The following is a 25,793-nucleotide window of genomic DNA, read 5'->3' as shown; positions in this document are numbered from 1 at the left end:
TAAGCTGGTAATAAACAAATCAAAAGACTTGAATAATACAATTAGGAGAATATTATTTACTCAGAATTAAGATTGAATTGACCTATGGTCAACGTTGTGATATGATTAGATTAGATAATAACGATACTTACTTATCTTGTTAATAAACAGTATCAGTCGAGTCTAATGTAACAAAATACATATGATCTTATCTACTTGGTCAACATCTTGGATATGACATCACACTAGATGTGTAAGTGGATCTTATCGTAGATTATCCAATCATTAAAAATCCAGTGTACTAATTTATTATAATTATAATTATAATGCTTTTGAAGATATAATTATAATTATAATCCACTGTGACCGAGTCACTATAATTGTTACTATACATATGTTCAGGATTTTATAAATGTTTGTATTAATAATAATTAATCATGTAATAAAACAAGCAAGCAATACGATTGTCAAACTAAATAATTTCTACTTCTTTTATTGACAATATAAAATCGTGTTATATGTTTGACATGGTTTTATTGGGGCAACAATAAGAACTCCATAGGAGGTCTGCTCTGTCAGTGTCTTTTGGTTGTTCATAGAGGCTTGGATTTATCTTTTCCTTTTTATCAAGGCCATGGTGTTGACTTTGGTCCCATAGAATATGGGATTGATCTCAACATGCTAGTCACTGCCCATGGTTTGATTGGGATTTGTAACAACAAAGCATCACGTTGGAGAAACAATATGATAATTAAACAAATACAGATAAAATCCAAGAAAATAACCTTTAAATCTGCTTGAATTGAGCATTATGACCTATACGTATGGGTCCTGGTGATCCTCAGATATCTTTACTCTATTCGGTAGAGTTAAGCCCTTATTTGACTGATATTGGTTGAAGGATGGGTCAAGCATCCAACTAATTGGATCTAGAATAACAAACCCCTCATCAAATCCCAGTTTGTATTGGGACATAACAAAATCCACAATCAAGTGACAATTACATGCTCGGTTCATCCCTGGGATTAACACTAGCTCGTGGAAACTATACTTATGTGGTGATGAAGACACTAGTGGAAAAGTACTGGGTGTAGCGATTTGAGAAGTGTTCAATTAGTCATTGTCAGGGACGTCACGAGCATGTTGGTTATCCCTATATTGCTCGAGGGCAAGATTGTGAACCTAGGACCATTCATCCAACACAGTAGTCAGTAGCATCTACACCCAAACTATGTTCGCATACTTAGTCATGCACTACTACAATTTGGACATTAGCCATTGGTCATGAGAGGTTAGTTCCGCTTAAAATGACTTAACACATGTTCATAAGTTGATTTACACAGAACCGACCTATAATGTACGTCAGAATTAAGTTTGGGAGGTCGGTTGCATAGGAACAGACCTACCTTGTAGACATGGGAACTGACCTCTCATGCTTGTAGAAAACATAGTAGGTCGGTTCCTGCAAAATTGACCTGCCATGTTGCCATGGCAGGTCAGTTCTGTGTGGACCGACCTACCGTGTCCTACCTTGCTAACATAGTAGGTTCTATCTCGCTAACATGGTAGGTCGGTACTTTATAATTGAAATAAAAAAATTATAAATAATTTAGAGTATCTCGCTAACATGGTAGGTCGCTAACATGTGTGAGAAATGACTTATCATGTGACATGGTAGGTCGGTTGTGTGAGAACCGACCTATCATGTCATTATAAGAATATATTTTTAAATGTACTCTAATTTGTTTTTACATTATTCGAATTTTAAAATATATTACTTTATTTAAAATATACATATATAATTTATTTGTGTATGAATAAGTATAAAAAATATATATACTTATTGGAGTATTCTATGGTAGGGGCTTCAAAAAGAGCCCCACCGGTGGAGTTCTTTTGTATTTCTGACCCGTGAACAATTTTCAGAACAATTTTTTTATTATCGTGTATATTGTAATTATTTAGAGTATCTTGCAAATTTTTAGAAAATTTCGAATAATTTACATTACCAAAAACTAGGTTCAAACATGCTATTTTCCATGTGCATAAAAAAATTAGTCATGCGTGCAACAACCTATTTTTAAACTAGTTTTCGGCACTGTAAATTATTCTGAATTTTCTAAAAATTTGCAAGAAGCTGTAAATAACTACAATATACATGGTCATAAAAAAAATCACGTCGAAAACTATTCACAGGTTGAGAACACAAAAGAGCCCCACTGGTAGGGCTTTTTTAGAAGCCCCTACCATAGAAATTTCCATACTTATTAATATTACATATTAGATAGTTTTTTAAATATATATTAATTAATTGGAAATTTAAATTATATATATTTAAATTTAAAATTAAATTAAATAAATTACATATTTATAAATATTAGAATAAAATAAATTGGAGATTTATAGTTTTAAAATAAAATATCAACAATTTAAAATTATATATAATTTTAATTTTAACATCATAGGTCGATTCTGAAACAAACTTATGATGCAAGCATCATAGGTTGATTATACTACAAATGACTTGTGGCGTAAACATAATTTGAATTTAAAATTATTTTTATCATAAATTTATAAATTCTTTCTTAGTTAATTTAACTCATAACTATATATAATTTGTTCTGTATAATTAGTTGTAATAAATTTATAGTGATTAATATTACTTTATGATTTTTTTAAAAGCAATTTAAATTATATATTTTATAATTTCATAATTAAATTATATATTTATAAATATTAGAATAAATTAAATTAAATAAGTTGGAGATTTATAATTTTCACATTAAATATCAATAAGTCAAAATTATATATTTTTTAATTTTAATATTATAGATCGGTTCTGCAACACACTTATGATGCTGGATGATAAATCAATCTAGAACAGACTTATGCCAGTTGCTCATGGCGACTTACCATGTTAGGGCAAATAAATAAAAGCTCAAAAAGTTTTTAAGTTAACCCGCGCATTCCTTTTCTTCTTCTTCTTTATTTCGCGTGACATCCTCTTCGGCATCAACTCCTTTCACCGTTCACCATCAGTCAGCATCTTATTCCCCACGGTCTCCACCGACCGTTCTTGCCATATTCTTTCTCACTACATCGTTCAGCATCTTTGTAACGACCCAAATTTGCTAATAAGGCTTAGGGCCTTGATTAGTGTGCCTGGAGGGCAATAAATGATTTAATATGTTAATATGTGAATATATGATAAAGATGCATGTTTAGTTGAATTAAATATGCATGTGGGCCCCGTTTGGATATTATGGGTATGTTTGTGATTTTAGCCCGTTGAGGGCGTATATGTGATAAATATGATATGCATGTGATATATTTCTGCGTAGCACGATCCGAGACAGTCCTGGGGAGCGGTTAGCCAGAAAGTCACAACGAGGTTGAGAATCCGACTCGGGGCGAGTCGAGGGGTATTTTGGGTATTAGATGTATTATGGGGTTATCGGGTTATGAAAATAAATATTTGGAGATATATTTGAGGTTAGAATGTCTAGGAGGGAATATTGGGGAAATTTACCATTTTTCCCTCGGGGACGTTTCAGTACCCCGAGCCTTGAGGTAACCCTATAGACTTAAGTTCAATAAAACAAAACTTGGAATTGTTTAGAACACTCAGAAACCGACCCATATTTCCCTCATCACTTGGTTTACCTTTCTCTTCATCTCTTCTCTAAGTTAAGCAAGGAAAGCTTTGGGTGGCCATCAATCAAGACTAAGGATTTTAGCTGGGGATTTAGGGGAGCTTGAAGCTTGGAGCTGGTTCTGAGGTTCAATCCAGCAAAGGTAAGTTCTAAATTACAAGGATTAAGTTTGGAATTTCTGCTGGTTTTCAATGTGTATGCATGGTTTGGATTCTATGACATGTTTTGATTGCTTGATGGGTGTGGGAATTGATTCCCGAGGTGGTTGGTATGTTTAGGGTGCATGGGAATGAATTCTAGGTTTAATTCGAAGGTTGGAGGTGATTTTGGAGGTGTTTGCTCGAAGGATATGCAGGGAAAAAATGGTGTTTTCTGGGTTTGGACGCGAGGGCCGCGACCCGTGTGCATGCGAGGCCTTGGGAGGCCATGGTGTTCAAGGCGCGCGGCCCGTGCGTGTTTCAGGGAGGTGCTAGCCTCTGTTTCGAGGCTAGCCGCGACGCTTGTAGGTAGGGCCGCGACTCTTAGTGCCATTTTGTGTTTTTAAGAGTGTTTAGGCTTGGGAACTCAAAGGTTAAGGCTCGGGATGGATTTTATCACCCGGATTGATATAATTCAAGGTCTCGGAGATTAGAGTTATGGCTCAAAGTTATTTAATGGATTAGAACTTGATGGATGAATACTGTTAATGCGTTGTGACTAGGGTTTCGGCGAAGCTCAAGTTAGGGGACTGTGCTCGGGATATTGTTGCTCGGAAAGCTCGGGACGCAGGTAAGAAAACCACTGTTCCCATAGAGCTTGTATGCAGGGCTGAGCCCAGTTTGTCTGAATTGCAGGGCGTAGCCCTTTGACTGAATTTGTTTGTGCTTAGTATATGTTTATTATGCTATGAATGTTATTGTGTAAATGTTCGGTAAGAGCCGAGAATGGCGCAGGCCGAGGTCGGCAGGGGCTGGGAAGGGCGTTGGGCACGTTGAGTGCAAGGTTGAGTACGGCAAGGGGTCGGGAGCAGCGTTGAGCACGTGGAGTGCGAGTTGCTAGGGCGAGACCCTAAAGGATACCTGTGATATCCTCACGGTGTGGACCATAAACCCAGGGCCTGGTAAAGTGCTTGGGACAGCTTAGCCGTATGTGTTTAGCCTATGGATGGCCTATTTATATGTTATGTGTTTGTTATGCATATGTTTTCTTCTTTTGAGGGTTTTCTTGCTGGGCTTCAGCTCACGGGTGCTTTGTGGTGCAGGTAAGGGCAAGAGAAAAGTTGACCAACCATGAGTACGGAGAGCGTGAAGCGGCGCGTACATGTTTGGCCTGGCTGGCTGCCACAGCCAGTGGTTTTGAGAGATGATTGTATTAAAACATAGATTTTGTCGTTTAGTCGACGTGGTTTGTACTCATATGTTGTAAATATTTCTAAACAGTATTTTGGGATCCCAAGTGTCAAAACACTTTATGATTTTCAATAAATGGAATTACTTTCAAAGTTTATAACTCTGTTTATGGCTTAATTACACTTTGTAACCTAAAATCTTGATTAGCGGGTTGAATGCACACTTTAAACTCACTTAGTAACGACTCTAAGGAAGTAGGGCGTTACAACTTGGTATCAGAGCGATCCAAGGTTTGTGGTTCTGGAGATTGACCGAACATGTACGCTCGCTGTCAGTGACAAGCTCGACTCAGGTTTGGTTGGTATGACTGACTGATATGCTTGAATATGTGCTTGAATGCCCTGTTTGCCTGCTTATCTTATATAGAGCATGATGAATGAGTTAACATATGCATGATGCCAGGGCATGGCCCGTTGTGTGTTATATGCTATTTGTATGTTATGTGAGTTACTGTTTGTGGATGGCTAATGTGTTTGGGAGGTGGTTTTGGATGTTGTTATCATGCCTGATGAGCGGCGTTGTTGGTTGCAGGCATATTTGTTGAGTTGCCTCGACAATCATCTAGACTCTGCGGCAGTAGGGCTGAGGATGACAACCAGGGTCAGGACCCTCCACCTGCCCCACAGAATTGGCAAGAGATGTTTGCCGAGATGGAAGCAAGACTCCAGCGAACAGAGGAAGAGCTTTGACAGTTGAGGCAACAGGCCTCACCTCAGGTCACTGGGCTGCTAGTTCAATCTGCTATGGAGAATAAGTGGGAACCTTTGTATGAGAGGTTCAGGAAACAACATCCTCCCACCTTCGAGGGTGGACCAGACCCACTGCGGGCAAAGCAGTGGATGAATATGATTTCCTCAATTCTGGATTTTATGAGGGTTCAGGGAAATGAGAGGGTAGCCTGTGCTAGCTACATGTTCAGAGAGGATGCCCGCATCTGGTGGGACGTGGTAGTTCAGAGAAGGGACGTAACAGTTATGACTTAGGAAGAGTTAAAAAATTTATTTAATGAGAAGTATTACAGTGTGGCAGTTCGAGCTGCAAAGGTTGACGAGTTCATCAACCTGACTCAGGACCGATCGACAGTGACAGAGTATGCTTTGAGGTTTGACAGATTGGCGAAGTTTGAGCCAGACTTAGTGCTGACTAATGCGGCAAGAAGAGACAGGTTTATGCGGGGGTTGAACATTACGATCGCCCATGATGTGAATATTACCTTAGATCCAGAGACTACTACTTATGCACAGGTAGTGGACAAGGCCCTTACAGCTGAGAGGGCCGAAGATCAGATATGGAGGGAGAGCGCTGTTAGGCGCGATGCCAGGAGGACAGTACCACCTTTTGTTGGATCCAGTCGGGGTGGTGGCTCTAGTGAGCAGAAGAGGAAGGCCCTAGATTCCTTTGTTCCTCCCAGCTTAGATAGGAGGGCATGGGGTGCTTCTACTGGTCGTCAGGGTAGAAGTGACAATTGGAGGAGTTTCCCAGTGTGTCCGCGGTGCAGATGTCGACACCAGGGTGAGTGCAGGATCAGGGCCTGCTTTGTCTGTGGGAGTTCCAGTCATCTGAAGAGGGATTGACCTCAAGTCAAGAAAGAGGAGCTGAAGCAGAGTGACAGTCTTGCTCCTGCCAGGGTATTTACTTTGACACAGACTGAGGCGGAGGCTAGCCCCTCAGTTGTGACAGGTCAGATCTCTAGTGCTGGTTCTTTGTATACTGCATTGTTTGATTCGGGGGCTACCCACTCATTTGTATCTGCTAGAGTGATAGACCAGCTTTGTAGACCTAGTGGTGTGTATGCTAGGGGATTTCAGACTTTGTTGCCAACGGGAGAACTGGTAGTCTCTAGGAAATGGATTAGAGCATTGCCAGTAGAGATAGATGGTAGGGAATTGTCTATTGATTTGATTGAGTTAGAAATGGACGATTTTGATATGATTTTAGGGATGGATTGGTTATCAAAGTATGGGGCAACGATTGACTGCAAGCGTAGAATGGTGACTTTTGAACCGGAAGGGGAGGTACCCTTTGTGTTTGTGGGGATGGTTACCGGACCGCGAGTACCAATGGTTTCAGTATTAAAGGCTAGGGACATGATGCAGGTAGGTTGCATGGGATTCCTAGCGAGATTTGTAAAAACCTCTAGGGTGGTGTCGGTTGGACCGTGTGAAACTAGATTGGTGTGTGAGTTTCCGAATTTATTTCCAGCAGACCTGCCAGGGTTGCCGCTGCAACGGGAGATTGATTTTGTTATAGAGTTGGTACCAGGAGCAGAGCCGGTATCTAGGACGCCTTACAGAATGGCTCCAGCGGAGTTAAAGGAGTTGAAGATTCAGTTGCAAGAGTTACTTGATTTGGGGTTCATCAGACCGAGTTTCTCACCATGGGGTGCTCCAGTGTTGTTCGTTAAGAAGAAGGATGGATCCCTTAGGATGTGTATTGATTACAGGGAGTTGAATAAGTTAACCATTAAGAACAAGTATCCACTGCCTAGGATCGATGACTCATTCGATCAGTTACAGGGAAGAACATTGTTTTCTAAGATAGATCTCCGATCAGGTTACCATCAGTTAAGGATTAAAGATGAGGACATACCAAAGACCGCTTTCCGAACGAGGTATGGACATTATGAATTCCTAGTTATGTCTTTTGGATTAACCAATGCCCCAGAAGCCTTTATGGACATGATGAATAGGGTTTTCAAGGATTATTTGGATAAGTTTATGATTGTGTTCATCGATGACATCTTGGTGTATTCTCAGTCAGAGACAGAGCACGAGCAGCATCTACGATTGGTTCTACATCGGTTGAGGGAGCATAAGTTATACGCTAATTTCAGTAAGTGTGAGTTCTGGTTACCACAAGTTACATTTCTGGGCCATATCGTCAGTAAGGAGGGGATTCTGGCTGATCCAAGTAAGATTGAGGCGGTCAGAGATTGGCCTAGACCGAGCAATGTTCCGGAAGTGAGAAGCTTTTTGGGTTTAGCGGGATATTATCGGCAGTTCGTTGAGGGGTTCTCCAGAATAGCTACGCCTTTGACAGAACTGACAAAGAAGAAGACAAGGTATGTCTGGACGGATAGATGTGAGAACAGTTTCAAGGAGTTGAAGCGGCGATTGATCACCGCGCCAGTGTTAAGCTTGCCGACAGATAATGAAAAGTTTGTGGTTTATTGTGATGCATCCAGACGGGTTTTGGGGTGCGTGTTGATGCAAGCTGGTAAGGTGATAGCCTATGCATCGAGACAGTTAAAGGAGTATGAGCAGAGATATCCCACACATGATTTGGAGTTGGTAGCGGTGGTGTTCGCACTTAAGATTTGGAGACATTATATGTATGGTGAGAAGTGCGAGATATACACCAACCATAAGAGCTTGAAGTATTTCTTTACCCAGAAGGATCTGAATATACGTCAGAGGTGGTGGATGGAGTTGGTTAAGGATTATGATTGTGATATCCTATACCATCCTGTGAAGGCTAATGTGGTGGTTGATGCATTAAGTTGGAAAGGCTCAGGATAGTTATTTAGTTTGAGGCAGATATCTGATATGCTAGCCGAGGAGATGACCAGAGCAGGTATAGAGTTGGTGGTTGGTCAGTTGGCCAACATCACTCTTCAGTCTACACTCCTTGAGAGGATCAAGGAGGCGCAGGGGAAAGATTCCCAGTTGAGAGGTCACAGGGAGAATGTCTTAGTCGGAGCGACTAAGGACTTTTCTATTTCAAAGATGGGATTACTGAAGTACAAGGGTCGGATCTGCGTTCCGATGGATTCTGATATCCGGTGGGAGATCTTAGATGAATTGCATACCACTCCCTATTCTTTTCACCCGGGTACAACGAAGATGTACCAGGATTTGAGAGCTCTGTATTGGTGGTCGGGCATGAAGAGGGATGTGGTAGATTATGTGGCCAAGTGCTTAACTTGTCAACAGGTTAAGACTGAGCATCAGAGGCCAGCAGGGTTGCTACAGCCTCTGGGGATTCCAGAATGAAAGTGGGAAGATATTACCATGGACTTTGTGGTTCGTTTGCTGAGGACTGTGGGACAGCATGACTCGGTGTGGGTAATTGTGGATAGGTATACCAAGTCTGCCCACTTTTTACCTGTTAGGACAACTTATATTGTGGAACAGTATGCTGAGTTATATGTGAAGGAGATTGTTCGACTTCATGGGGCTCCGAGGTCGATAGTATCCGACAGAGACCCACCTTCACTTCCAAGTTTTGGGAGAGTTTGCAGAAGGCTATGGGCACACAGTTACAGTTTAGTACCGCTTATCATCCTCAGACAGATGGAGAGTCTGAGAGGACGATTCAGATATTGGAAGACATGTTGCGAGCCTGTGCGCTAGATTTCGGGGGATCGTGGAGTAAGTATCTTCCCTTGATCGAGTTCTCGTACAACAACAGTTATCAGGCGACCATCGGAGTGGCTCCGTATGAGATGCTTTACGGAAGGAAGTGTAGATCACCTATCCATTGGGATGAGACAGGTGAGAGGAGATATCTGGGTCCAGAGATGGTTCAGAGGACCAATGAGGCGATTGAGAAGATTAGAGCACGAATTCTCGCCTCCCAGAGTCGACAGAAAAGTTATTCAGACCTGAAACGCAGGAGCGTGGAATTTCAAGTTGGTGATCATGCGTTTCTTAGGGTTTCACCTTTGAGGGGAGTGAAACGGTTTGGTGTTCGTGGCAAGCTAAGCCCTAGGTTTGTTGGCCCCTTTGAGGTTCTGGAACGGGTTGGAGAGGTAGCTTACAGACTAGCAATGCCTCCAGCTTTATTAGGGGTTCATGATGTTTTCCATGTGTCTATGCTCAGGAAGTATGTGTCAGATTTGACGCACGTTTTAAGTTATGAGAACTTGGAGCTGGACCAGGATTTGTCCTATGAGGAGAAGCCAGTTAAGGTTCTTGACCGGAAGGATAAAGTCTTGCGAAGCAAGACCATTTCCTTGGTAAAAGTATTGTGGAGGAACAACAAGGTTGAGGAGGCGACGTGGGAACTTGAATCAGAAATGAGGGAGCGGTATCCCGAGTTATTCAAGTAATTTCGAGGACGAAATTTCTGTAAGGAGGGGATAGTTGTAACAACCCAAATTTGCTAATAAGGCTTAGGGCCTTGATTAGAGTTCCTAGAGGGCAATAAATGATTTAATATGTTAATATGTGAATTTATGTGAATATATGATAAAGATGCATGTTTTGTTGAATTAAATATGCATGTGGGCGCCGTTTGAATATTAGGGGTATGTTTGTGGTTTTAGCCTGTTGATGGCGTAAATGTGATAAATATGATATGCATGTGATATATTTCTGTGTAGCACGATCCAAGATAGTCCTGGGGAGCAGTTAGCCAGAAAGTCACAACGGGGTTGAGAATCCGACTCGGGACGAGTCGAGGGGTATTTTGGGTATTAGATGTATTATGGGGTTATCGGGTTATGAAAATAAATATTTGAAGATATATTTGAGGTTAGAATGTCCAGGAGGGAATATTGAGGAAATTTACCATTTTGCCCTCGGGGACGTTTTGGTACCCCGAGCCTTGAGGTAACCCTATAGACTTAAGTTGAATAAAACAAAACTTGGAATTGTTTAAAACACTCAGAAACCGACCCATATTTCCCTCATCACTTGGTTTACCTTTCTCTTCATCTCTTCTCTAAGTTAAGCAAGGAAAGCTTTGGGTGGCCATCAATCAAGACTAAGGATTTCAGCTAGGGATTTAGGGGAGCTTGAAGCTTGGAGCTTAGGGAGCTGGTTCTGAGGTTAAATCCAGCAAAGGTAAGTTCTAAATTACAAGGATTAAGTTTGGAATTTCTGCTGGTTTTCAATGTGTATGCGTGGTTTGGATTCTAGGACAGGTTTTGATTGCTTGATGGGTGTGGGAATTGATTCCTGAGGTGGTTGGTATGTTTAGGGTGCATAGGAATGAATTTTGGGTTTAATTATGAGGTTGGAGGTGATTTTGGAGGTGTTGGCTCGAAGGATATGCAGGGAAAAATGGTGTTTTTCTGGGTTTGGAGGCAAGGGCCGCGACGCTTGTGGGTAGGGCTGCAGCTCTTAGTGCCATTTTGTGTTTTTAAGAGTGTTTAGGCTTGGGAACTCAAAGGTTAAGGCTCGGGATGAATTTTATCACCCGGATTGATAGAATTCAAGGTCCCGGAGATTAGAGTTATGGCTCAAAGTTATTTAATGGATTAGAACTTGATGGATGAATATCGTTAATGCGTTGTGACTAGGGTTTCGGCGCAGCTCAAGTTAGGGGACTGTGCTCGGGATACGGTGCTCGGAAAGCTCGGGACGCAGGTAAGAAAACCACTGTTCCCATAGAGCTTGTATGCAGGGCTGAGCCCAGTATGTCTGAATTGCAGGGCGTAGCCCTTTGATTGAATTTTTTAGTGCTCAGTATATGTGTATTATGCTATGAAGGCTATTGTGTAAATGTTCGGTAAGAGCTGAGAACGGCGCAGGCTGGGTCGGCAGGGGCCGGGAACGACAAAGGGCCAGGAACGGCGTTGGGCACGTTGAGTGCAAGGTCGAGTACGGCAAGGGGCTGGGAGCAGCGTTGAGCACGTGGAGTGCGAGGTTCCAGGGCGACACCCTAAAGGATACCTGGGATATCCTCACGGTGTGGACCGCAAACCCATGGCCTGGTAAAGCGCCTGGGACAACTTGGGCGTATGTGTTTAGCCTATGGATGGCCTGTTTATATGCTATGTGTTTGTTATGCATATGTTTTCTGCTTGTGAGGGTTTTCTTGCTGGGCTTCGGCTCACGGGTGCTCTGTGGTGCATGTAAGGGCAAGGGAAAAGTCAACCAACCATGAGTACGGAGAGTGTGAAGCAGCGCGTACATGTTTGGCCTACCTGGCTGCCATAGCCAGTGGTTTTGAGAGATGATTGTATTAAAACATAGATTTTGTTGTTTAGTCGACGTGGTTTGTACTCATATGTTGTAAATATTTCTAAACAAAATTTTGGGATCCCAAGTGTCAAAACACTTTATGATTTTCAGTAAATGGAATTGCTTTCAAAGTTTATAACTCTGTTTATGGCTTAATTACACTTTTTAACCTAAAATCTCGATTAGCGGGTTGAATGCAAACTTTAAACTCACTTAGTAACGACTCTAAAGAAGTAGGGTGTTACAATCTTCTTCCCCACTGTGTCGTTCATAGTCTCTTTAGTCTGATAGTCACACTATGTCATTCTCAGGTCAGTATCTTCCTCACCCCATATTGATTTATATATATATCGTGTATAAATGGCAGAACATTCAAATGGTTAGGTTGTGTATATACTGAACCTGAAATGATTAAGTGGTCTGAGGTCACTACATTTTCTTTCCCATCTCAGCTCCCCACCTCTCTCTATTTCTTTCACCAATCAAAGCTCCAAATCTCTCAACTCTTAGCCGAATGTCACTTCCACTGAAGATCTCACTCACTGAAGATCTCATATCTGGTAATGATATATGTTTTACATAATGGAATTTGGGATCCCAAGTGTCAAAACACTTTATGATTTTCAGTAAATGGAATTACTTTCAAAGTTTATAACTCTGTTTATGGCTTAATTACACTTTTTAACCTAAAATCTCGATTAGCGGGTTGAATGCAAACTTTAAACTCACTTAGTAACGACTCTAAAGAAGTAGGGTGTTACAATCTTCTTCCCCACTGTGTCGTTCATAGTCTCTTTAGTCTGATAGTCACACTATGTCATTCTCAGGTCAGTATCTTCCTCACCCCATATTGATTTATATATATATCGTGTATAAATGGCAGAACATTCAAATGGTTAGGTTGTGTATATACTGAACCTGAAATGATTAAGTGGTCTGAGGTCACTACATTTGCTTTCCCATCTCAGCTCCCCACCTCTCTCTATTTCTTTCACCAATCAAAGCTCCAAATCTCTCAACTCTTAGCCGAATGTCACTTCCACTGAAGATCTCACTCACTGAAGATCTCATATCTGGTAATGATATATGTTTTACATAATGAAATTTGTTTTCCTGCTTAGAGCTCCACTGCTTAGAGTTTTTCCAGTATTTTAGGTTTGCTCCTCTAGAATTTGCAACTCACGGAATCCCCAAACCCAACCAGGATAAGTGTTTGTTGTTGTTTCTTTTTTTTTTTTTAAATAATTTCTTTTTCTGTTCTGGTGAATTTTGGGGGTATTTTTGGGCTTTTAACTATTGCAAAACTGAAGGAGGCTTATTTAGATTTAATTGACAAGATCGAAAATGATGTTATAATAATTTTGTGCTTTCTTGTCCATGTTCTTGTAGTTGGTTTGATTAGAAATTAATTAGTAAGTTTCATGATGTATTTGTGGTTTTAATAGAAAATGAGTCGTCATCAATTGGTATTATGATAATTTTTTAAATTGTGTTTAGAGAAAGTGTTGTTTTCATGAAAATGACTTCAATCTCATGTATATTAATTTGTTTTCAATTCCGTAGTCTGCCCTCTCCTATTGAGCGATGGAAGCAAAAGTAATTATTGACCCAAATGACTCTAGGTGAGTTGTTCTCATATGTGGTTTTTATGGGTTGTTTACTTTATTTATTTTTTAGTTTGTTAGATATTGATATATTGCTATGGTTTTCTTAGTTTCTAAACATGATGTAGGCAACTAGAATTAACTTGTTGACCCAACTATCTTGCATCCATGAATTTCTTGGTCTGTTGTATTTGAAATAATAAGCCTATTTTCTATGGCAGGTTCTAAGCATTCCAGATGGACAATAATACATACGCACATTGTTTTGTGCTTATGATTTGAGTGACATTCCAGCTGGTCTAAATGTACATGTAGCATCTACTTTGGTTGATTTAATCATAAATATATTTGTTGGCTATTAATTATTCCTTGCCCAAATCTTAGCTTTAGTTTTTTATTTTCTCTGTACATTGATGTGTTTAATTAATATATAATTTTACTATATATATAAATTATTATTAGTATTTGGTTTTAAAAATCTTATGGATTGGTATTTTTGTGGACTTACTGGTTTGTGTATCTGCTTCTCTAGATTTGTTGAAGGTATAGCTCTAGTATTTTTTTTAGATCTACTTGGCAATGAGCTTGGCATCTTATACAGGTAACTTGTAATAATGACATCCATTGATACTCTTTTAATTTAGCAAACACTATTATTGAAATGGTCAAGCAAAAATTGCTTTCGCATTTTGTAATCTTAGTCATGCAGGATGAAGTTTCACGTTTCATGGTAGCTAATGATCCTTGAAGCTAAATCAAACACAGACTTTCATTTCGTTAGACTTAGTTTGCTTGAAAGTTGAAATTGTGTCTAAAGGACTTCAAAATTGGTTATAAAGTTTAAAATGATGACTGCATCTATTTATTGTTTGCTTGGTGAAAGATAAGAGATAAAGCAGTATGGACAGTGTCGTTATTTCCAGCACAACATTTGACTAGTCTCAAAAGTTTAAAAAACAAAATTAAGTGACATTTTATGTTTTGCTCAAATGGTTTGTACCAAATAGTAGTAGAACTAGTATATTGTTAATATTCAAGACTATATAAAGAAATAAATAAATTTCTAAATATATTCAGTAATGTGTTTTTATATATGGCAAGTTCTCTTTCAATTCTAAACTTGGTAATATGGTGTCTTTGCTTGAATAGTGGTCTTCCTTATTAGGGTTTGAATAATTTTTATATATACATGCTGATTATCAGTTTATTTATCATATATGTTTATTTGTGTTTCTTTTGATTAGCACTAGTTTCATTACTTGTTCAGTCTTTTACTTATTGCATGGTCGAAGCTATTCTGCTTAATATTGCTTTATTTCTATGTTTGCTTAGATTTGATGATACTTGCATGCTCAGTAGTAGAACTGCTTGAAGTAGTAAATTGGCTTATTTGTGGTTATGTTCCTTTCAATATATATATATATATATATATATATAGTTTCTTGAGTTGAATGCATTATATGATTATATATCATATATGAACATGTAACTCATACAATACATCTTTGACTTGTTTATCTTTGAATTACTCAAAACATGTAATATAAATTTTGCAAGGTGCCTTTGTTGTTTTTTAATGGTAATGGGCACAATAGTCCATGGATTTAACGAGTAATACATATGTCCACTCACTTAGACTTTTAAGGAGATATACTTACATTGTTAATTTAAACTTTCTAGGAGATATATACACTTAAGTTGTCTAACTATAGTTACAATCCTTATATGAGTCACTTTTACTTAAGACTTATAATTTTAATTACATACTTTATTTTATATTATTGCAATCTCTGATTTGTTTTGTTCTATTTGAGTGTATAAAAACCAGGAATTATTTAAGCAAAATATATGTTTTAATGAAAAAAATAAACACTGTAAGTCAGTTATATGTTATATCTAATGCTAGTATCAGAGGTCTGTTGGCAACCGACTTACTATGTTTTACACTTGAGGTCTATTAGCAACTGGCTTACTATGTTTTACACAAGAGGTCGGTGTGCAACCGACTTACCATGTTTTACACCAAAGGTTGGTGTGCAGCCGACTTATCATGTTTTACACCATATATAAGTCGTTTTGGCATCAATCGACTTGCAATATTTTTACATCGTAAATCACTACATGGGATGTCGGTTCTAAATCAATTTATAAACATTCATAAGTCGGTTTTTAACCGACTTTTCATGTGATATTTGTAGTAGTGATGAGTGAATCTACTACTAAATAATATCGGCACTTTCTATAATCTCTAGATACACACTCGAGAAGTGTTTTGGTAATATATCCAACCACAGAGTTTGAGCTAAGCCCAAGACTATACAAGTCTAGCTCATCGTCCTCTGTCACAACCTTGGTATCATACTCACGCAGGCGGTTTTGCTTTCTTCTTCTTTCACTTCGCCTTGTGCCCAATTGTCTAGTAATTCTTTTTTTAATTTTATAACAAAAATTGCCTTCATTAAAAAAATGTTATTTTTTTAATTATGTTCATTTATAAACTACTACTGATTTTAATTTTATAATAATTTTTTTCCTCCCAAGTGGATTTCGTAACTTTTGTTTTATGCGTGGGAGTTAACTATTGAAAAAATAAACACTAAATTAGCGAGCCTTATAATTGTATTTGCTCCAACTTTTTGAAGTTACACTTGATAAAGATTCTCTGGTAACCAACTAAAAGTCATGGGAACTTGATAAAATATGTATGATATTAATAAAGTGGAGAGTCTTAGCCATTAGTGTCATTATTTGGTGTGGTTTGGTTAGCGTATATTAGTATATATATATTGGTAATGATTTCTTTTATAGGATTTTGAGGTGTTTAAACAAATGTCAATGTTTGGAATGAAAAGATGATCAGACTAGTGGTGGTTTTTTTTTCCTTCTTATGTACCGGTATTTTTTTTTTTTGCATAAATATTATCAAGTTAAGGAGGCCAGGCCACTACTACAACTTGAGCTAAGCTAAGGTTTCCCGCCAACTACCGACAAAATTGAATAAAATTATAAAAATAAGAAACTCGTGAAATAAGTGTGGAAAGGTGAATGAATAAGTACATTATTAGATAGGTTTGAGCTTTTGGGCCAAATATGTCTACAGAAAATAATTGGACTACAAAAGGCCCAATATGTAATAACTATTACATAATGCAAAAGGGTGATTACAATATATGAGTAGCTAGTAATGGGACATGATATGTAGGTGTGAAGAAAGTTGGGTCTGCTTCAAATCTTCAAGCCAATCAATCGGTTCACTCATAATGCGATAACACTTGTTAGAGCAAAGAAAAGAATGAAGATATCGGCAAGAAGGGACACTTTGAAGGTGCCCCCATTATTAGATACTCCATTATTGTCTGTGGTGGGTAATATTGTTTTTGACCCGGTTACTCCTGCATCACAATTATACGTTCATCAGACCAAACAGATTACCTCTACATCACAATCAAGAGCATTTAATATATGTCTAGTTTTCTTGTAAGTTCCGTTTGTACTCAAATTTTCTGTCTCCTCCATGTCCCACCAATTATTTAAAGACACATCATTTATTTATTTAATATATATTTAAATTATTTACAACTTTCTCTTTTTCCAATTATAAATAAATGAAGTATCTTAAAATAATTAGTAGGACATGGAGGGGACACAAAATTAGGGACAACAGATTTTTTTTCCCGTTTGGATAGCGGGATTAAATAAAATTGAATTGAGTTGAAAAATATACATAAAAAAATATAGAAAAATAAACCCACAATAAATTAGAAGATAATAAGTTTGATGTAAAGTAGTAATTTTTTTCTTACTATGAAAATACATGGAGATGAAGAATTGATTGGATAATTAAAATTTTCAATGAAAGTAACTGATCTCAAATTAAGGATATTATTTTAGTTGGATTAATTTTTTTAATATTCTCTTTAATTTGATAATACAATTAATTGTATTGTAACTCCAAACATAATCATAATGCATTTATTTAGAGTAGTAATACTTGCACCCTATAAAATATGAATATATTTGATTTTTTTTTAACAAAATAAGATCATGAAATAAATATATTCTACATGTATTTTATCTGTTATCACCACTTCTTTAATATTAAAAATATATATAATTTTTGTTACACTTACATTGGAGAAATCCTGCATATATAGAGATTGTTTCCAATTTATGTTTTTGTAAATTATCCTGGAAGGAAAAAAGTTATACTGTACATAATTTTGTTAAGGAGGCCATTGATATTGTGTACGTAACATTTTCAGAAAGTGCGATTATTTATTATTATTATTTTGACTACGTAACATATGAGTGTGTATTATACCTGACTGAAAATTTGGCTGAGCTGTTGAAGTAGACGTGGGATCAATTTGAGGTGTAATGTCTGCTGGAGGACTAGTTGGAGAAGCCAAAGGTGAAAGTAGTACTGGGGAAGTCGTACTAGAAGCAGGTCCTTCAGCTGATAACACTCACAAAAGTATTAACGTCATTAGTTTCCTTTGTAGTAGTACTTTAAATTCTTAATTAATATTAGAAATACAATTAACTAAAACAATTATTACCATTATTACAACGGCTTATTGAGGGTGTCTGCACATTACATGCACCGGGGAGTGACACAGCAAGAGTTTGATTAACAGTGACGCCTAACGATGAGGCGCCGCTGCCACCGTTGACCACGGAGCAAAGGCATTGCGGCTGCGACTGGACCACACTCGCCAGCTTCGAGCAGCATGACGACGACGGCGTTGAGGAGCTTCCAGTCACGTAGTTTAGGCACGAAGATAAGCTTATTAGCACACTGGTGCAACCTGATTGAGCCATGGCTTCATGACAAGATAATAAGACTAGGACTAGACCAATTATGGCATTTTTTGGAGACATGTTTATGTGTATAATTAGTAAGCTAATAAGATTATAAAGTAATGATTTATAGTAGATAAGTGATGACGAATTGGGTTCATATATAATCTAATCTTGTGTGGACTAGAGTAGAAAAATGGTCTAAATTGGTTAACCAAATTTCTCGAAAGGGTAGGTGATCAGTGGGTTAATTAAAATCAAGTTTATGAACTCTCTCTATATATAGAGATCAAAGTCAATATTATTGTATCGAATTTGATCAACTGATATTACAAATGGCATACATAGTGTGTTATAATTATACGTCCGTACATTGTTGTCATCATCACTTTAACCAAGTCAATTTATTTATAAGAAATTAAAGTTAGCTTCTAATCTAAGATAATCTATTTATATATAATTTGTTTTGTACTACTTCAAAGTATCAAATTGAAGCGTTTAAAAATTATCAACGAAAAACAGAAGCCAATATCAAATCTTCTATGTTTTGTAAAGAAAATAGCAGTTTAATTGGCATGTTTGGAAATTAGTTGGAACCAAACAATTTGGCCATTGATAACTATTGCTTGCTATCTCCTCTATTAAAGCAATTACTTTATCAGCGGACTTTCCTAATAGTGCACCACCACTAGCATCAACTACAATTCCAGTTGGCCCATTTATAGAAAATCTGTACTTGCATCCAATTAATCATATTGCAGGCAGCGATGTAGTAAATTTTTAAAACGCTCTCATAACTCATAGAATGGTTCAAACTCAAACTGTTTGAACTGTCTAATCTCACTGTACAATTGAGCTAACTTTGAAGAAGGGAATAATTTTATCAAAAAATTTCTACCCATCTCCTCCAAAGTAGTAATGGAGGAGGGTTGTAATAATTGTAACCAAAATCTTTACTCTATCCCTTAAAGAGAATGGGAACATATGCGATCTAATGACCTCATTAGTAATACCATTCATATTCACTGTAGCTCAAACCTCTAGAAAAGTGACCAAATGGATGTTAGGATCTTCAGTGGCCAATCCCTCCAAAGTGATTTTGTTGGACCATATTTACTAATGTAAGCTTCAACTCCAAATGATTAGCAGCAATATGGCTGGATTTGCAATCCCAGTGAGATTCTTGGACTGCTCCACCATTATCTCCATTTCCATTATTGTTCCCTTGTTTGTTATTTCCTTGATTACCCTTAATTTTTTAAGTGTATGCTCAATTTCCAGATAAGAGGTTTGGATTAGAGCTTCTGGCTCTTCTCATGTACTAAGTACAAAACAACAATATAAAGTGAGTAAACAAAAATATAAATTAAAGTTAAGACTTATGGTAACAATATTAATAAAAATTAAAATTTTCAATTCTCGGTAATAGTATCGCTAAAAACTTGATGCACGAAATAAAATTAAGTATAAGTACTACAAAAAATATGAGTGTTAGGGGCGACATGAAAGTCGCGCCTAATAAAATGTGCCTAATAGGGTACATTAGGAACGACTCAATGGGGTCGCCCCTGATATTCAAATATCAGTCGCCCCTAAAAGTTGAAATGTTGCCCCAAAAAAATTGAATATTTTGCATAACTTTTATCAATGTGTCGCCCATGATATGCCAATAGTCGCCCCTAAAACTATTTTATTTATAAAAAATAATTAAATAAAATTTTAATTAATTAATAATCTTAATTATTAATTTAAATTTAAATAATTAAAAAAATATCAAAAATAAAAATATTATATTAAATATTCAAATTAATTTATTAAGATAAAAATTATCCATATTCTTAATACATTAAGATAACAAATATTTATATTGTTCATATAATTTAACAATAATTAATAATAAAATAAACCTAATCTCCTAAATCAACTGCCTCGTCCTCCCTGTTGTCTTCTTGTTGCGGTTGTGGTTGTTGCAGTTGCTACAGTGGTGGCATCGGCCAAGGATATTGGGGAGGTAATGTGGACGATCCAGCTCCATACATGTAGGGATACGACGGCTGTGACGACGGTGAAATCGGCCACGGATAAGGTGTTGCTTCGTACATGTATGGAGATACCATATGTTGAGACGGCGCTGCCCTGTACATGGAAGGATGGGTTGGAGCTGGAGGTTGAGAAGAAGAAGCTTCAGAAATATTTTCGCTATCAGGCTTAGGCGGCATCTGAACGTTTGGTGGACGAAATGAAGGTAGAAAAAATTGAGATAAGAAATTAACTTGGTCAGTCAATTTTTGTAGATTATTCTCCAATTTTTCTATATATTCTCTTGAATGATGAGGAGGAGCTTGAGACTCGCTGAAGTGAGAGTGTTGGGTCAATGATGACCCTGACCCCTTCAATTTGCGGCCCACTCCTCGCTCATGTCCACGCCTTTGACCCGATACTTTTTGTAGTACCTCCACCTGATCAACTGTTGTCGAACTATCATTATTGGAAGCACCGATGGATGTTTGCTGAGTTTGTAACTAAAAATCATCATTTACTTTATCCTGTTTTCAGAAAATGTTAGACACTAACATTAAATATAATTCTTTTAATATTAAAAAACATAATTCAAACTTACATAATCTTTGCGAGCATCGTCGTTCATGAAATCATTTGTTGATTTCTTCCAATGATATTCCTTTCATGACTCGATAAAGTCCGGGTTCGCCTAAAAATTATAACCCAAATTTTAGAGAACATATAATTTAAAAGAACATAATTTTGATAATATTTTATCTTTCACTTACTTTTTCGTAATGGATGGCTGCCAGCGATTTTGTACCCTGCATTGTAGAATACTTTTGTTTCTTTCCGATTTTCCTTATTCTTTACGGAGCGCGCAATAAAGTTCAGACTTGTAAATAACTGACAGATTTGCTTCCACTCCTACTTATTAACATCATTGGTTGGGTTGTTTAGAACCTTGCCCCAATCCTCCGGTCCATTGTAGTGTTTCTCAAAGTGTTCGTGTCTTATTGTTTTCCTATGACGATATCGGTCTTTCATCTCTCGATCGATACCATCTAAACACTTTAAGAAATCCTCGCAGCCTGTTATTTGATAATAGTACTAAATTGAAAAATAAACATATTAATAATATACGTACTATATTAAAGACAAATTTTTATAAAAAAATATTTAATAATTTTTTTACCTGGATTATGCCAAGGACTTGATCCTTGTATTATTTAGGCACTGATTCCCATGAATCGAAATATCCGGGAACTTTCATTTTAATTTGGGTGCCCACGAGGCGGAAAAAAGTAGCGTGCTCGCCCCCAACAACCTTGTATGTTCATGGGAAAAACGTTACTTCCAGTGGTTTTCTATTTTTACGCCGCCTCTCATTTAGATCTTTTCCAATAGCTGCGCCACGATCATTTCTTTTAGTTGGAATTCCTATATATTTTTTGTTAACAATACATAGAATATTAGTATATACAAGATACACATACGTGAGTAAATAAAATAACAAAAAAATTACCTGACTCGCATGTAGTCGGGATCCTAGTAGGATCCGGTGGAGGATCACCGCCAGCGTCTCCATCGTGGGCTCTAGCCACATCTGCTGACATCTACTAACACGATAGTAATTTAACCTATCTATTTTAATATTTAATTATTATTTATAATTAATTTATTGAGTATTATTTTAATTGATTAGGTAATTTGAAACATGCTATTTAGAAACAAACTTTTTATTTCTCAATATGTATAATATAGTTAATACTAGATACAAAACTAAGTAGAATAGTCACTATCCTCACTGATTACATCAACATCTATCGGGCACACATCATCAGTATTATCATCACTAAGGTCGACAATTAATTCATCCTCATCTTCTGCTTCTTCTACGCTGCCTGCCATGTCATCTTCATTTTCATTAATAAATCCATCATCTTCTTGAACAACTAAAGAAGGTCGATGGGTCGTGTTGACTTGAGTCGCTGGTACATCAAATTGTTGAACAACCAACTCTTCGAGATCCACAGTCAAAACAAAATTCAATGAGTTGGTGTCATGTACAACATCAACATCAGTAATCATATATGAAGCATCTAGAAAGTCCCAAACTTGCCGATGATTCACTTCTTGGACAACTTTCCAATCTCGTCCTCTAACAAGATCATTGATGTAGAATACATGTTTTGCTTGACTAGCTAGTATAAACAGTTCATCTTTATACCATTCACCGCTGACGTTGATACTAGTAATATTATTTTCAGTGATGATTTTCTTTTTTTTCGGATCTGTATTGAACCATTTACATCGAAATAATACCACCGAATAAGAACCACTAAAAGACAGCTGGAGTATTTCTTCAAGTTGCCCGTAATAGTTAAAACATTCTGTTCCAGCAACACACACTCCACTATTTTGTGTAGTTCGATTTTGATCTCGATTGTATGAAAAAAATCGAACTCCGTTCACTATATATGCTTGGTAGGAGTAAGCCAATAGATCTGACCCAGATGCTAAAGCTAGTAATTCATCAACATGCTCTAAATGACCCAAACTAGTGCAAGTCATATATCTAATAATAAAGAAATATATTAGAACGAGAATGTAATTTGTACTATGCAATTTGCTAAGTACAAGTTACCTTCTTATGAAACCATGAACGAAACTCTTTCTTATGTATCAATTTATGATTAGCAGCCAAATCTCTTTGTTGCACCTCAGTTAGGTGTTCCCTGTTAATTAATTAACAGTGTCAATTGTTAATTAAGGAGTAGATTGAACAAAGAATAAAATAAATATTAATTTTTTAGTTACTCTAAATACATTTCAGTTTCTGGAGAATTATCCAATATGAACCACTCAGCTTTATTCCGAGTATTTTCGTCGAGGGGCACGGGAATTCCCTTACTAAGAGGACAACATTGAGATTCAAACACTGTGAGGTGTCGATTCACATACGATGCATCTTCATTACGATCAGGTTGATTAAATTTTGTTTCCACACCTTTCAAATACATTGAACAAAATGTCAAAGCCTCATCTGCAATATATCCTTCTGCTATAGATCCTTTAGGACAAGCTTTATTCCTGACATAGTTTTTAAAAAATTTCATGTATCTTTCAAAAGGATACATCCACCTCATAAATACAGGTCCTCCCAATATTGCTTCATCAAGCAAGTGCAAAACCAGATGGATCATTATGTCAAAGAATGCTGGAGGGAAAATCAACTCCATCTTGCATAAAATAATAATCAAGTCATCCTTAGCTTTCTCCATATCATAAACGTTCAGTGTCCTAGAGCACAATTGATTGAAGAACTTGCGAACACCTACTGCAAGTAATCATTGCATTATCACATAACAATCATGGGACTTCAACCCAACAATGTTTGAGTCACTGTCTGTGACATTTTTCTTTAGATTAGAACAAAAACCATCGGGCAACTTCACTCCTTTAAAAAAGTGACAAAAAATCTCGCCTTTGTTCAAAAGTGAACACATATGGAGCATGCGGTTTCATTAACCTTTTATTGTCATCCTTGTAAATCCACAACGATTTCCTAGCCCCCATATTCTTTAAATCATGCCTTGCGTTATTGGTGTCTTTAGATTTATCATTATCTAACAAAGCCCCAAGGAGACTATCGCACACATTCTTCTCGACATGCATCACATCTAGGTTGTGTTTTAACTGGTTTGAACTCCAGTAATCAAGTTCATAGAAAATACTTTTTTTCCTCCAATTATTTTCCTCTGCACCTTGCTTGCGCTTCACCCCCCCCCCCCCCAAATCTGTCATGTTTACCAGACACTTGAAGCGGTAAAACATTGACTTGATCTAAAACTTGTTGACAAGTAAACTGTTGTGGATGATTTCTTTTCTCAACTTTGCCATCAAATTATTTGTCCCTTCTATACTTATGATTACTCCTCAAGAATCGCCTATGACCGGCATACGATGTCTTACCAATCACTCAGATGGAAATGGTGTCTTCATTGCTCGTTGGACATGCTTTATACCCCTGCCCGCTCCAACTAGACAAGCTACTACGAGCAGGGAAATCGTTAATTGTCCACAGAAGGGCTGCACGCATCTTGAAGAATTCATTCCTTGTGCCATCTCTTGTATCGACCCCGTTAATCCACAATTGTTTTAACTCATCCCCAAGGGTCTTAGAAATACATCCATGTCTTTACCCAGTGATTTTGGCCTAGGATTAAGCAGAGTTAGCATAAAATACTCCTCCTTCATGCATAGCCAGGGGGAGATTGTAGTTCATCAAAATCACAGGCCACATGCTGTATGATAAGCTCATGTTGCCAAAAGGATTAAACCCGTCAGCAGCCAAGCCTAGACGAACATTTGTAGGATCTTTTGCAAAATCAGGATGTGTGACATCAAATTCTTTCCTTGCAGACCCGTCAACTGGATGATGCATCACCCCATCTTTTATTGATTTCCCAGTATGATGCCATAACATGTCATTAGTTGTATGTTTTGAACTGTACATTCGCTTTAATCTGGGAGTCAACGGAAAGTAACGCATCACCTTGTGTGGAACCTTTTTCCCCTTCTTCTTTTCATTGACCCATCAACTACTCCCACACACATGACATGAATCTTTGCTTGCATACTCATTATAAAATAAGGAACAGTTGTATTTACACACATGGATTGATTGATATCCTGACCCTAACTTACTCACCTTCTTTTTCGCCTTGTAGTGTGTTGGGGGAATTTTATTATCTTTCGGAAATGCAAATTTTATCAAATTCAACAATTCATCGAAAGAGTTATTTGGCCACTTGCCCCTAACTTTCAAATGCATCAAATTCGCCAAAAAGTTGAAGGATGATATCCAATCACAACCCGGATACAACTCAGCTTCAATCTCGTCGAACAACTCGTCATAATACTGTCTCATTCGACTGCCAGACACACCATCTGCTTCCTCTACATTTGTCGGTAAGATGAAATCGCCAACGACGTCAACCATCTCATCTACATCTTCATTCTCCTCAACTACATCATTGGCAACATCAGCTTCCACCTCACCATGGTAAATCCACTTTTGATAATTTTGTTGAAAACCCTTGTCAAAGACATGAGCCTCCACCATATCTATAGTTTGTAGTTTAACATTCAGGCACCTCACGCACGAGCATAAAATTCTCCTGTCGCAGTTTGAATGTTATTTTACCATTTTCAAGAAGGCTTGGAGACCGTTCCAATAAGCATCACAGTTACGATTCCTTAATGTCGTCCAACTCTTATCGATCGACATCTACGATACATAAATAAACAACAATTAAAAATTATTGACTATGTGTGTGTGTGCCCTAATCCACCTTTTCACTCCACTTCTATAAGGGTAAAGAATCTATCCCATTTAGATTTGTAGTATACATAAAATTTAATCTACACTCTTAAAATTGTTTCGTTTATGTAAAA

General features: G+C 37.4%; 1 protein-coding gene and 1 long non-coding RNA gene across 2 annotated transcripts; one reads left to right on the top strand and one right to left on the bottom strand.

Annotated features, from left to right (window-relative positions):
* The first annotated feature begins 12,647 nt into the window (after window positions 1–12,647).
* On the top strand, window positions 12,648–13,831 carry LOC133791685 (uncharacterized). Its single transcript, XR_009874196.1, has 3 exons — window positions 12,648–13,004; window positions 13,492–13,550; window positions 13,754–13,831. It is a non-coding gene; the product is annotated as an uncharacterized LOC133791685 (long non-coding RNA).
* Window positions 13,832–16,272: 2,441 nt separating this feature from the next.
* LOC133791678 (non-specific lipid transfer protein GPI-anchored 5-like) lies at window positions 16,273–18,423 on the bottom strand. The gene is made up of 3 exons (XM_062229600.1): window positions 18,092–18,423; window positions 17,854–17,988; window positions 16,273–16,924 (listed from the first exon to the last, which is right to left on the bottom strand). The coding sequence occupies exons 1-3, from the start codon at window positions 18,411–18,413 to the stop codon at window positions 16,788–16,790; spliced, it is 594 nt and encodes a 197-aa protein (XP_062085584.1). The 5' UTR covers window positions 18,414–18,423; the 3' UTR covers window positions 16,273–16,787.
* Between the last annotated feature and the right edge of the window lie 7,370 nt (window positions 18,424–25,793).

The sequence above is a fragment of the Humulus lupulus genome, chromosome 1, assembly GCF_963169125.1.
Source record: "Humulus lupulus chromosome 1, drHumLupu1.1, whole genome shotgun sequence".
Classification (NCBI taxonomy): domain Eukaryota; kingdom Viridiplantae; phylum Streptophyta; class Magnoliopsida; order Rosales; family Cannabaceae; genus Humulus; species Humulus lupulus.
This window is presented reverse-complemented; position numbering and strand designations above follow the sequence as displayed.

Excerpts from the sequence above, each read along its gene's own strand:
- LOC133791678 (XM_062229600.1), bottom strand. The coding sequence starts at position 18,413 with ATGTCTCCAAAAAATGCCATAATTGGTCTAGTCCTAGTCTTATTATCT. Across the intron at positions 17,989-18,091 it reads AATAAGCCGTTGTAATAATG|CTGAAGGACCTGCTTCTAGT; the intron begins GTAATAATTGTT and ends GAGTGTTATCAG. Across the intron at positions 16,925-17,853 it reads TCAGCCAAATTTTCAGTCAG|GAGTAACCGGGTCAAAAACA; the intron begins GTATAATACACA and ends ATTGTGATGCAG.